The sequence below is a fragment of the Sparus aurata genome, chromosome 22, assembly GCF_900880675.1.
Source record: "Sparus aurata chromosome 22, fSpaAur1.1, whole genome shotgun sequence".
NCBI lineage: Eukaryota > Metazoa > Chordata > Actinopteri > Spariformes > Sparidae > Sparus > Sparus aurata.
Window position 1 is genome coordinate 30,659,340 of NC_044208.1, and position 12,239 is coordinate 30,671,578.

The 12,239-nt window shown below is 41.7% G+C and overlaps 1 protein-coding gene across 2 annotated transcripts; it reads right to left on the minus strand.

Moving 5' to 3' along the window:
• Positions 1 to 959: 959 nt before the first annotated feature.
• Positions 960 to 11,231, minus strand: LOC115574092 (NLR family CARD domain-containing protein 3-like). 2 transcript variants are annotated; one of them, XM_030405336.1, is made up of 7 exons: positions 11,154 to 11,231; positions 7,463 to 7,739; positions 5,565 to 7,344; positions 5,299 to 5,472; positions 4,828 to 5,001; positions 3,101 to 3,147; positions 960 to 2,704 (listed from the first exon to the last, which is right to left on the minus strand). In XM_030405336.1, the coding sequence occupies exons 2-7, from the start codon at positions 7,728 to 7,730 to the stop codon at positions 2,172 to 2,174; spliced, it is 2,976 nt and encodes a 991-aa protein (XP_030261196.1). In that variant the 5' UTR covers positions 7,731 to 7,739; positions 11,154 to 11,231; the 3' UTR covers positions 960 to 2,171. The 2 variants fall into 2 exon arrangements, with proteins under 2 accessions (XP_030261196.1, XP_030261195.1); XM_030405335.1 differs by having other exon boundaries at positions 11,141 to 11,231.
• Positions 11,232 to 12,239: the final 1,008 nt, after the last annotated feature.

Genomic DNA, 12,239 nt, shown 5'->3' on the forward strand with positions numbered 1-12,239 from the left:
ACAGAGGAAAACAAACATAAGAATAAAATATCTTCTGTTCCTTAATTATTCTCAGTTTTTCAAAGACAACAATGATAAGAGCAAAAAGAACACAACAGCATTCGATTATTTTCTGCTGATAAAATCAGATCACATATAGCAGTTCATTAAGACCCAGACACTTACATTCTTTATCAATGAAGTGATTATATTGTGTGTGTGTGCAGCCCAGTCACCAGACTAAAAGATTGACACTTAACGTTTATCAATACGTGTCATTATATTCACATCACATGTATCTGAACTGAATGTCATGTCAGGAGGTGGAGGGGATGCTGGTGTTGCAGCTCTGTGAAGTCAGAGACCACAGTTCATGTCTGCGTTTCAACGTCTGTGAGCGTGAAAGTGCTGGATATTTTTAACGAGACGTCGGGATATTTTCCAGCTGAGTTTGTGGCGACAGAAACAAAACATGATGTTCTGCCTGATTCTAACCTGACTGTAACTATTGAAGTTCTGTACAGAAGAAGTATCCCGACACACAGAAACTTCAGTAGAGTACCTGACATGCCTGCCCTCCAGTGGTCACAGTTTCCTCTGATGGAAACAGAGATGATCTCTTATTTACCTGTTGGCATTTTCCCACTAACAGGAGGAGCTGATGGGCTAACAGGCAGGTCAATGAAACAGCACTGTAAATGTTCATATACCAGGCAGCTTCCTCTGGTTTTACACTCAAACTGCTATTAAAGGATTTGGTCTGATCGGTTTGTTTGAAGCATCCCTCAGAGATTTAAAGATGGAGGCCCAGGGGCGCCGTTTAGCTCAGTTGGTAGAGCAGCATCCTGTGTACAGAGGCTTTGTCCTCACTGCAGCGGACCCGGGTTCGACTCCTGGCCTGGGCCACTTTGCTGCGTGTCACTCCCCTGTCTCTCGCCCTGTTTCCTGTCACCTCTTCAGCTTAACTAGCAATAAAGCCATAAAAAAAAAGATGGAAAATGAAATGATGCAGATCAGGACTTAACCAAAGCATGTGAATAATCAGAGGAGCTGGACACAATTTATATCTGTCACAATAAGAAGATACATATGAGATTTCAACAGCTGAGTCACTGAGCTCTGATGACAAAACCGAATGAGGACGTTTGACAATGACTCGTTTCATCACAACAAAATGAATCCCAAAGTGATGAAATAGATATTAGGGGTGGAACGGTTCATCAAAAAAGGAAGAAGAAGCGAAGCAGCTGTGGAGACGTTTGTGGGCATGGCGAGTGAAAAACAGTCGGAGCTAGAAGATGTGCCAGCAGCGCTGTACAGGTCTGCTGTATGGGACCACTTTGCATTTAGAGTGTCCTACGATGACGGTGGTATGAAAGTTGTTGACAAAAGCGCGACAGTGTGCAAGCATTGTGCAAAACGTGTTGTTAATGCTAACAGTAACATGACTAACATGTCAGCTTATCTGTGAAGACATCATCCCAGTGAGACAACTGGCAACACAAGGAGGAAAGGGAGAGGGTCGACAGGACAACTTCTACTGCCCGCAGCTTTTAAACAGCCTGACAGTGACGAGTCAGACGGGGCAACATGCATAATGAAAGGAATGGGGGAAGATATGCAGCCTTTTGCCATGGTGGAGGGTTTGTTGTATGATTAAAACACTTGAGCCACGATATAAAATAAAATCCCCTCCTGCAAACACTTCAGCAACACGGTAATTCCTGAGACCCGATGAGGAATTGTTAGAGTTGTCTGACAGCCTATGTAGCGCTTACTAGTGATGGATGGACCTCCGGGGCTACTGAAAGTTTCCTGACTCTGACTGCCCATTACATTACATTAGTGACAGTGAATAACTATTTGTTCTTAGCATTTGTTAAAGATAACTTTCTTTGCCAAATAAATGAAAAACATGTTGGAACTAGCAATGTCTCCTCTCTTGCAGTGCCAGAATCTACCTACTTTTAACATAAGACTGTCACAATGATGTATCAAATGTCAGACTGCCTAATTCTTTCAGTTTTAACCTGACTATACAAGACATAATTGATTTTCCTAAAAATCCGCATATACCGAACCGAAAACCGTGACCACAAAACTGTGACATGAACCGAACTGTGGAATTTGTGAACTGTTCCACCCCAAGTAGATATAGAAACGATATGCACTGAAGCGGTTTTCTTTTCCTCCTACACTGAACACAGAGACACTGAGGAACCAGGTGACCAGAGTCCAAACCCAGGATAAAGAGGTTGAGTGAATGTGGTGTTGAAGGTGTGGAGGTGGATCAGTGAGTCAGAGGAGACTCTGTAGAAGGACAGAGTGCCAGCAGGACAGTCCACATACACTGCTACTCGGTTAGAGACAGAGCAGGAGGAGAGGTCTGTTCTTCTCTTATCATGCCAGACAGAGTAACCAGCACCATCAGAGCAGTACAGCCTCCAGGACTGATCGTTCCATCCAAACACACAGTTGTCTCTGACTCCTCTCCTGCTTATTCCACTGTATGTCACTGCTATATCAACCCTTCCACTCCACTCGACCTCCCAGTAACATTGACCAGTCAGACCAGTTCTACACAGCAGCTGAGGCCAGTAGTCAAATCTATCTGGATGATCAGGATATGGCTGCTCCTCTGTCACATATGTCACCTTCTTGTTGTTGACAGACAGTTGAAGTTTTCCTTTCACTGTGTTTGTGTCGACTGTGAGTTCACAGAAATCTGATGGAGATAAAAAAGACACAACACAGCAGCAGATTATCAGCTAACACAACTGTTGGGTTGTTTATTTATTAATAAGTTGATAATTTCTATTAGGATTGTTTAAATATTACCAGAAGACTGTATCTTATTGCAGATACAGATTGTTAACATTGAGGATGTTACATACTGTATGTTGAGCCATCTATTGTCTGTGGCATTTGAATAAACACATATTACAATTATTGTTTATATTGACTGTGATAGCCACTTCATCAAACAACGCCCCTAGCTGTGATATTCTAACAGTATGTCACAGTCTGTCATTAGCTATTGCTTTCATATTGTAAACATTATTTTTAAGAGGACGTAACTGTGTGCTGTTGTGTTCTCATGTATCAAACTGAATCCACTCACACTTCTTCAGACCAGGTCTCAGTCTCTGTTCTCCACCATGGTCCAGCCTGGAAGAAGAAACACATTCAGAGCAGCTTATTAAACTTTATTGATCCCCAGAGGAGAAATTCAGGCATCACAACAGCAAAAGAACAGAAATTAGTCCAGATCAACAGAGACAAAAAAAACAAATAATTAACAGAATATAAAATACAACAATGAATAAAACAGAAACTATACAAGAAGATTTGGATTCAAAATGCAAAATTACAGGCAGTAAAATAAAACATACAGTCGCCACAACTAATGATGTTGTTGAACTTAGAGAGAAACAGTGTATTCTGTTGTTTGCTCTACAGTGAAGTCGACTCCTTCAAGCAGACTATCACCTATAATCAGTCGTGTCTGTATGAAGCAGAACAAACTGAAGTTCCTGTAAACTCGCTGGCTGTTCACCAAAGCAGCTCGTTCATCTTCCTTGTTGGTGATCGACCTCACATCCCCAAAAGTAATCAATGGTAGCAACAGGTTAAACTTTGAACTTCTGTCAAGAAGAGTGATTTAAAATTCCTCCAGAGGAGGACCAGATCCTTGTGGATGAATATCCAATGCACCAGTGAGGTGAAAATGGCAGAGAGTCATTTAACCAAATATTAGAATTACTGTATGTATATTTGTGATCCAGCAGATTTGGTCACATTTTCAGAGGAAGTATGACAAAGTAATTACTGAACCGAACTTCATGAATGAAGACAAAGTAGATTGTGTTCCACTTATTCCATCACAGAAAAATGAAAGCTTTGGAAGTCTTTGATGATTATGAGTGCATGTAAACTTTTGACCAAGGCTATTACTGTGAAATGTTATGTTTGTAGTGTGTCACCATCATCACTGCCTCATCTCTTGTGGTATATATACAGAATAACTCAAATTACATAGTAAAGTAAATACCTATTATTTTATAATATTAGCAATAAACAGGAAGATTTTACAACCTTCCCTCTGACCATCCGTCCTACCTACTGTCCAACAGTAAGCAGTGTTCCTCAGTTTATAAGTGCAACAGAGAAACAGTGTGTGAGCTCTTGTGAGGTATCTGGATGGCAACACATTCTGACTCTACTCAGTTTAAATTCAGCAATGACTAATTGGTTTTCCTTGTGTAAGTGAAGGTCCAGGAGTTGGTTTCCAACTGTGAGTGTGTCAAAGGTTAGCAGCCAGCCAGAGAACCATAAAAGTACTAGACCTGAGTTTGACCTGCACGCCAAATGGCGGGAGATGCACAAACGTTTACATTCCAGTAGAATTGTGACCATTTGGGCCGTCTTGGGGGCAAGACCAGAGAATTGACAGCAGCATATATGGGAGATGAGCAGGGAGACTCCTCTTTTTGTCTATTGTTTCATTTACCAAAGTGACCAATTAGAAGACGGGTTGTGTACTGGAAAAAGGACTCTAAAAACCCCCATATAGGAAGAGAAGGAAGAGTGGCATTTGGTAGGTCTCCTAAGATTGAGGGCTCAATAGGAGCTCTGATAGGGCAGAGGTTGAAGCACTTTGGCATTGCTATTGCCATAGATTTGAGAATACTAGAAAAGCTTCCGCTTCTGGATCGGATGCTGGCATGAGATCTGTTACAATAAAGATTGCTCTATAATTCCACCCAGCCTTGCCTCCACAGAATTCTTTTGTCAACATACTACTCGCCGACATCTTTGATGAAGAAAGCCCAGAAACTACACTTGTACCTGAGAGTTTCCAGTCTCCAGTCTGGATCCTCCAATCCAGCAGTCAGAAGCTTCACTCCTGAGTATCCTGGATGATTGTAGCTCAGGTCCAGCTCTCTCAGATGAGAGGGGTTGGAGCTCAAAGCTGAGGCCAGAGAAGAACAGCCTTCCTCTGTGATCAGACAGCCTGACAGTCTGGAAATAGAAAATTGTTGACACCAGTTCAAGAAACTGCAGGAAAATGCAACCTGTTACAAAAAGATGCTGCCATACAGACATAAAGAATCATAAATCTACACATATTAAACTCTGACTGATTCAACTAGCAAAGGTTATTCACGGTTGTGAGTGTGCAGCTTTCACATTCATATTTAACAATGTTTCAGTCGGTTTTGTGAGAAGAAGAATCCAACAGATGTCGAGTCTCTTCATCAACATCGACTTGAGTTAAGATTTTAATGATCAACGGAGAACAATCAGCTGAATTCTGACCTGAGAGTTTCCAGTTTACAGTAGGGACTCTTCAGTCCCAATGACAGCAGCTTCACTCCTGAATCCTGCAGGTTGTTGTTACTCAGGTCCAGCTCTCTCAGACTAGAGGACTGGGAGCTGAAAACTGAGGACAGAGCTTCACAGCTTCTCTTTGACAGATTACAGTCACTCAGCCTGAAGAAGAATCCGACAAAAGAACAAAGTAGAAAATGTTTTCTTTTGAGTTTGATGACTTGTTGATAATTTGTATCCTACATTCAACTTACTGAGCTTTGTTAGATGCTTTGACCACTGGCAGTAGCCTCAGAAAAGCCTCCTCTGAACCAGAGTATTTCTTCAGGTCAAAAACGTCCAGATCTTTTTCTGATGACAGTAAGATAAAGACCAGAGCTGACCACTGAGCAGGAGACAGTTTATCTGTGGAGAGACTTCCTGATCTCAGGCACTGTTGGATTTCCTTCACTAGGGAACGATCATTCAGTTCATTCAGACAGTGGAACAGGTTGATGCTTCTCTCTGGACAAAGATTCTCACTGATCTTCTTCTTGATGTACTGGACTGTTTCCTGATTGGTCTCTGAGCTACTTCCTGGCTGTGTCAGCAGACCTCTTAGGAGATTCTGATTGGTCTCCAGTGAAAAACCCAGGAGGAAGCGGAGGAACAAGTCCAGGTGTCCCGTTGGACTCTGTAAGGCATTGTCCACAGCACTCTGGTAGAGATGAATAGGTTTATTTCTAAATAGTATTGACCTCCATGTTGCTTCTGCCAGCAGATTGACTCCAGAGTTGATGAATGTCAGATGGACATGAAGAGCAGCCAGAAACTCCTGAACACTCAGATGGATGAAGCAGAACACCTTGTCCTGGTACAGTCCACTCTCCTCTTTGAAGATCTCTGTGAACACTCCTGAATACACTGAGGCTGCTTTGACATTGATGCTACACTCTGTCAGGTCTAATTCATAGAAGATCAGGTTTCCTTTCTGCAGCTGCACAAAAGCCAGTTTTCCCAGAGACTCAATCATCTCCCTGCTCTCTGGAGTCCAGTGTGGATCTCTCTCAGCTCCTCCATGATACTTGATGTTCGTCACTTTGGCCTGAACTACAAGGAAGTGGATGTACATCTGAGTCAGGGTCTTGGGCAGCTCTCCTCCCTCTCTGGTCTTCAACACATCCTCCAGAACTGTAGCAGTGATCCAGCAGAAGACTGGGATGTGGCACATGATGTGTAGGCTTCGTGATGTCTTGATGTGGGAGATGACTCTGCTGGCCTGCTCCTCATCTCTGAACCTCTTCCTGAAGTACTCCTCCTTCTGTGGGTCAGTGAACCCTCTGACCTCTGTCGCCATGTGAACACACTCACGGGGGATCTGATTGGCTGCTGCAGGTCGTGTGGTTATCCAGAGGCGAGCAGAGGGAAGCAGTTTCCCCCTGATGAGGTTTGTCAGCAGCACATCCACTGAGGTGGACTCTGTAACATCAGTCAGGATTTCAGTGTTGTGGAAGTCCAGAGGAAGTCGACATTCATCCAGACCATCAAAGATGAACACAACCTGGAACTCTTCAAACCTGCAGATTTCTTTGGTTTCAGTGAAGAAGTAATGAATCAGTTTCACCAAGCTAAACTTTTTCTCTTTCAGCACATTCAGCTCTCTAAAAGTGAATGGAAATGTGAACTGTATGTCCTGGTTGGCTTTGTCCTCAGCCCAGTCCAGAGTGAACTTCTGTGTTAAGACTGTTTTCCCGATGCCAGCCACTCCCTGTGTCATCACTGTTCTGATTGGTTCATCTCTTCCTGGAGATGCTTTAAAGAGGTCTTCTTGTCTGATTGTTGTTTTTGGTCTGTCTGATTTCCTGTTTGCATTTTCAGTCTGTTTGACCTCACGTTCATCACTGACCTCCCCTCTTTCTTCCATGATGATATAGATCTCAGTGTTGATCGCATTTAGCGGTATTGAACTTCCTGCATATGTGATTTTTTCAAAGACATGTTGAAACCTCTTCTTCAGGTTGGTTTTGAGTTGATGCTGGCACTCAGCGAGAATCTCTGAATGAGGAAAAATGATACAGCTTGTTAGATGTTTGTTTGCCACGATTAATAGATGAGTAAAGTAATGAAAGAAATCAACCTCTTACTGTGTTGCAACCTTTGTTTAATGACCTACCTGTTGGTTCCGAGATGTTTGATAATTTCTCCCACAGAACATTCTGATTCATCTCTCTCAAAACCATTCTGGTCACTTTGATGGTGTTTATACAGTAAGTCTGCACCATCTGATCCACTGTTTCCATCCTGTCTACATTCTCCAGACAACATTTTGGGATTGCTGGGAAGCCCTCCAGGACTCCCTGAAGGTGCCACTTGAATTTCTTAAAGTCCTCGTCTCCCAAATCCTCTAAAGTTCTGAAGACGACCTGTTTGGGTGTCGCCATCTGTCATCCCTGCAGAGATACAAATGATAGATTATTTTAAGACACTACAACCTGTAATTGTATCTGTTTAACCATTTAATGAATGCACAGAATAATCAAGTCAGATGCTGATTATAAAGAGGGAAATAATGTGTCCTGGATGCTGCAAATAATTTGACAGTCAGTCAAATGAGTCCTGTTAGTGGATATGTGAGGATTAATTACAGACCTGAGGATGTATTTTGAGATATTCTGCTCTTTTATGATCAACAAGGAATAATAAAGTTACTTTAATTTAGCAGGTACAACAAATGAACACCTGTAGAAAACAAATACACAAAATGTTCAAACACATTACAGGACACTTGAGATGTCATTCCTCTCACTAACAGGCACACATATTGATAGCTGATCCAAACCTCCACAGCCTCCTGACAACACATCTATTCATGATTCAATATTCTCATAGCTACCCACAACAGGATCAAAGGACTCATGAAAATCATACAACTCAAGCTTCAAATGGACATGATTGTCAGAACTTAATTGGCAACATTCAACGGCAAACAGCAATTACCACTTAGCTAATTCAACAGCATTCAGCATCTATTCCATCAAGAGTAATACCAATATTTGATGGTGACCCCTTTCAGTATGGACCTTTCATGATGGCTTTTGAACATGGAATTGAAAGGAAAATTAGTAATCACAAAGATTGCCTGTACTACCTTGAACAGTACACCAGGGAGCAACCAAGAGAACTGGTTAGAAGCTGCTATCACATGCCAGACAGCCAAGCTTAATAAACAGCAAAACAACTAATAAAGGAATACTATGGAAATGCAATAAAGATTACAGCAGCATACATGGAAAGGGCCTTAGCCCGGCCACCAATAAGGTCAGAGGATGCAAGTTTTCTTCAAGAATTGATGCTGTTTTTGAAAGGGTGTGTAACATGATTAGAAGCTTACAGTACATGGATAAAATTAATGTAGCATCAAACCTCAAACGTCCTGTAATGAAACTTCTGTTCAAGTTGAGAGAAAAATGGCGGATAGCTGCTTGTGAGCTACAGGAGAGGCGTGGAAATAGAGCTACATTTCCTGACCTTGTAAATTTCATTGAACAAGAAGTCAAGATTCTGTCCAACCCTGTCTTTGGAAACATCCAAGAAACACAGACCCCTATTTCTACTTTCTACTTTCATTAAACTAAAAACCTATGCTACTATAGCAGCCGTCGATGCTAGTGAAAACGTTAAATCTACTACAATAAATAGTCATCACATCACTCCATCCAACAACAAAAACGTGGCATGCTGCATATGCAAAGCTGGACACTCAATACAGAACTGCACTCAACTTAAAGGACTGACTCATCATGACAAACTTGATCATCTAAGGCAAAGTGATGTTTGTTTTGGCTGTCTATCACATGGTCATGTCAGCAAGAATTGTAAAGGTCGCCTCACATGCAGTGAATGCAACCTGAAGCATCCAACAATCATTCACATCACAGCTAAGCTCAAAGCACCTTCAGAACAGCCATCATCCCGTACTACTGTTGTTCAGAAGACTTGTGCTCGCACTGGGGCCTGTAAACAATATTGTGTTCACTCAGTTGTACCAGTGCAAATCAAAAGTAAAAAAGGAAATACAATCATACAAACCTACGCATTCCTGGATTCAGGAAGTTCAGCCACCTTCTGCACAGAACATCTGATGCAAAGGCTTCATTTGACTGGCATTAAAGCACACATACTCCTGAAAACCATGGCTCAAGCATCAACTGTAAAAACAAATGTGTTGACTGGACTGGAAGTTTCGGGTTATCATGATGACAACTTATTGGACTTTTTTGACTACAAGCTGCAGTGGGGTTAAAGTTCAGAACACAATGAGTCTGCGAAGACAAAGAGGATCTACAGTCGACCAGTACATCATTGTGCTACCGGAAGCTGATGCATGACCTTATAAGGTAGCAATCCCAGTCTCCTTCTTAAGCAATAGATGGCCAAGAAGCTGAGAGAATATAAAAACCGCAGCAACAGACTCCTACCTCGGATTAATTTACAAGATAGAGTATGTGAGCAGCCTATTATTGCAGAATGGACTTCAAGAGACTTACAGTTGGATCCAAAGAGAACAGAACACAAGGAGGATAACCATTTTTACCAACTGTGGATTATAATCTAAGTTTAAATGACTCCCCGTTAAAAATACAAATACTTTTCAAATGACTGTCATTTAACTCAGATAGAAAATCTTCAGAATGTTTCTTCCTGTAAGTGGAGCCGGGACGGTCTGCTGACCCAGAATACACTGAGGTGTGTTCTGGTGGACACAGCCACATCATGTTTAACTCAGGTTTATTCCTGTTTGAATCCAGAAAGAGCAAAATGTGGTCACACAGCTTCCATCTTGTCAACAAGTGGCCTCACATGAGAAGAAGACGAGCTTCAACGTGTTTCCCAAGAGAAGACAGCACAACAGCCCACACACACAGCAGAGACGTGTTCAGCTCTCTCAAACTCTCCAAACTGACTTTACAAGCAGAACATCAGACAGAAGAATACCTGGCCTTCTTAATGTTTTACAAATAGAATTTTCAATAAATTTTCAATAATTTCTTTCTGTTCTAAATGTACTTTAATGTATTTTTTTCATGTTCTTAATACTTTTAACAACATAAGAAAGGGCAAATATGTTTGCTTTATGAAAATGTTTATTCAACACTTCAAATCATGCAGGAAAATAAAAGGCTCAAAAAATATCCCCTCACCCTAAATGGGATCAAAACATGGTGATGTCTGCTTTTAGCGAGGGGGGCGGTGGGCTCTCTGCATCTGCCATGTTTTTGGCTTGCAGATGATATCTGCGACTCCACGTACTTCAATGGTAACTCATTTCATGTCGACAGTACGTGCAGATAACTTTTGTCCTATGCACCGAACCATCTGGCAGTGTTTTGAAAGTGAATTTGCCGTTCATAAGTTCTTTCTCCATTTCCTTTTGCTTTCGCTTTTCAGTCCACCGTGTTTTTCCCGAACGCCAACCCTGCTTCTTCTTCTTCTGATTCCCTTTCTTATTCTTCTGCCGCCCTCTGGATCAAGACTACAGGTGCCATCGACGGCCGTAAATCAAACAATGCACGTTTCTTTTTTTTAAAAATACCGAGCGTTAATGGCGCGTTAAAAAAATTAACGTCGTTAAGAGGATGTTGCATTAACGAGTTATTAACGCGTTAACTTTGACAGCCCTAATTAAAACACGTCAGAACAAACTGAATGTTGTCTGTCATTTCTTCTGTCTGTTACATAAAGCACCTAGCTGATACTTTGAAATAGACGATCACCATCACTCATCATTTCCACTTAACAGTCAAACAACACAATGTCAAACATGTCCACATCTGTCTGGAAGGATTCTCACCTGCTGAACTCACCTCAGGTCAACTTACAGACACTTTCCAGCTTCATGTGTGGAGGAAACACAGGGAGAGAAGAAGCTGCTCGTTTCTCCCTTGTCAGTCTAAAAAACATCAAAAGTTCCTGGTATCAGTCCGGTTAGTCAACATGCAGCATCATCACTGTGTTATTTCCCCAGGAGGAGGTTCTGCTCTCTGTTCCTCTTTCCTCCCACTAACAGCCTCAGCAGCTGCTGCAGCTCCAAGTGTGAAGACGCTGAGACACACTTAGACTGTAGAGTCTACAGCAGGGGTACTCAAATAGTCACTGAAATCTTGAGTCAATGACTCAAAGGTCCATGTATTGAGGTCGGTCAGGCCACATGCAATAATACTGTAAAATAATATATATATATACAAAACAAAATGTCCTTTTCATTCAAAACAACAACAAAAATACGAACTAAAAATTTCATTTCCATTTTGACAAATTGAAATAGTTGAATAAAACAAAGTTTCTAAGTGACTTTTTGTTGCTTTTTGTTGTTGTGTCATAGATGTGACAAGAATCCTGCTTGCAGCTTGATATGACGATTTCAGTGCATTTATTTTTGTTGTTCTTACCTCTGAATTTTGAGGAAATGTCTTCAAAATTCCTATGCTTCATCTCATAATGTTGTTTCAAATTGGAAATCTTCATCACAGCTATAGTCTCCTGGCATATTAAGCACATGGGTTTTGTGCTGGTTTAAGAGAGAATCGATGCAAATTGTTCAGTCCATTCTTCTCTGAATTTTGAATTCTTTTAACTGCCCACTTTTCTTTTAGCAGTGAACTTAGAACACGCCATTTTCGTGCAATCTACAGCCGGCAAAATGCGAACCGCGCCAAAAACCAAAGTGAAAGTTAAAAGTTGCGCTGCAGCTCTGAGTGACCCAGTAACACCACCTTGTCTGTGCATCGTTGGCATGGAGACGAGTCCCTGTATACACGCGCTGACCCAACCAAAACACATGGTGAAGGAATAACAGTTCGGGGGCCACAAATAGTCGGCCCGAGGGCCGCCTATTGAGGACCACTGGTCTACAGCATCTACACCCAGTCAGTGTCACAGACGTCACTGAT

Coding starts and splice junctions, on each gene's coding strand:
- LOC115574092 (XM_030405336.1), bottom strand. CDS start 7,730: ATGGCGACACCCAAACAGGTCGTCTTCAGAACTTTAGAGGATTTGGGA. Junction 7,345..7,462: donor AAACATCTCGGAACCAACAG/GTAGGTCATTAA, acceptor TTCCTCATTCAG/AGATTCTCGCTGAGTGCCAG. Junction 5,002..5,298: donor TGTAAACTGGAAACTCTCAG/GTCAGAATTCAG, acceptor TTCTATTTCCAG/ACTGTCAGGCTGTCTGATCA.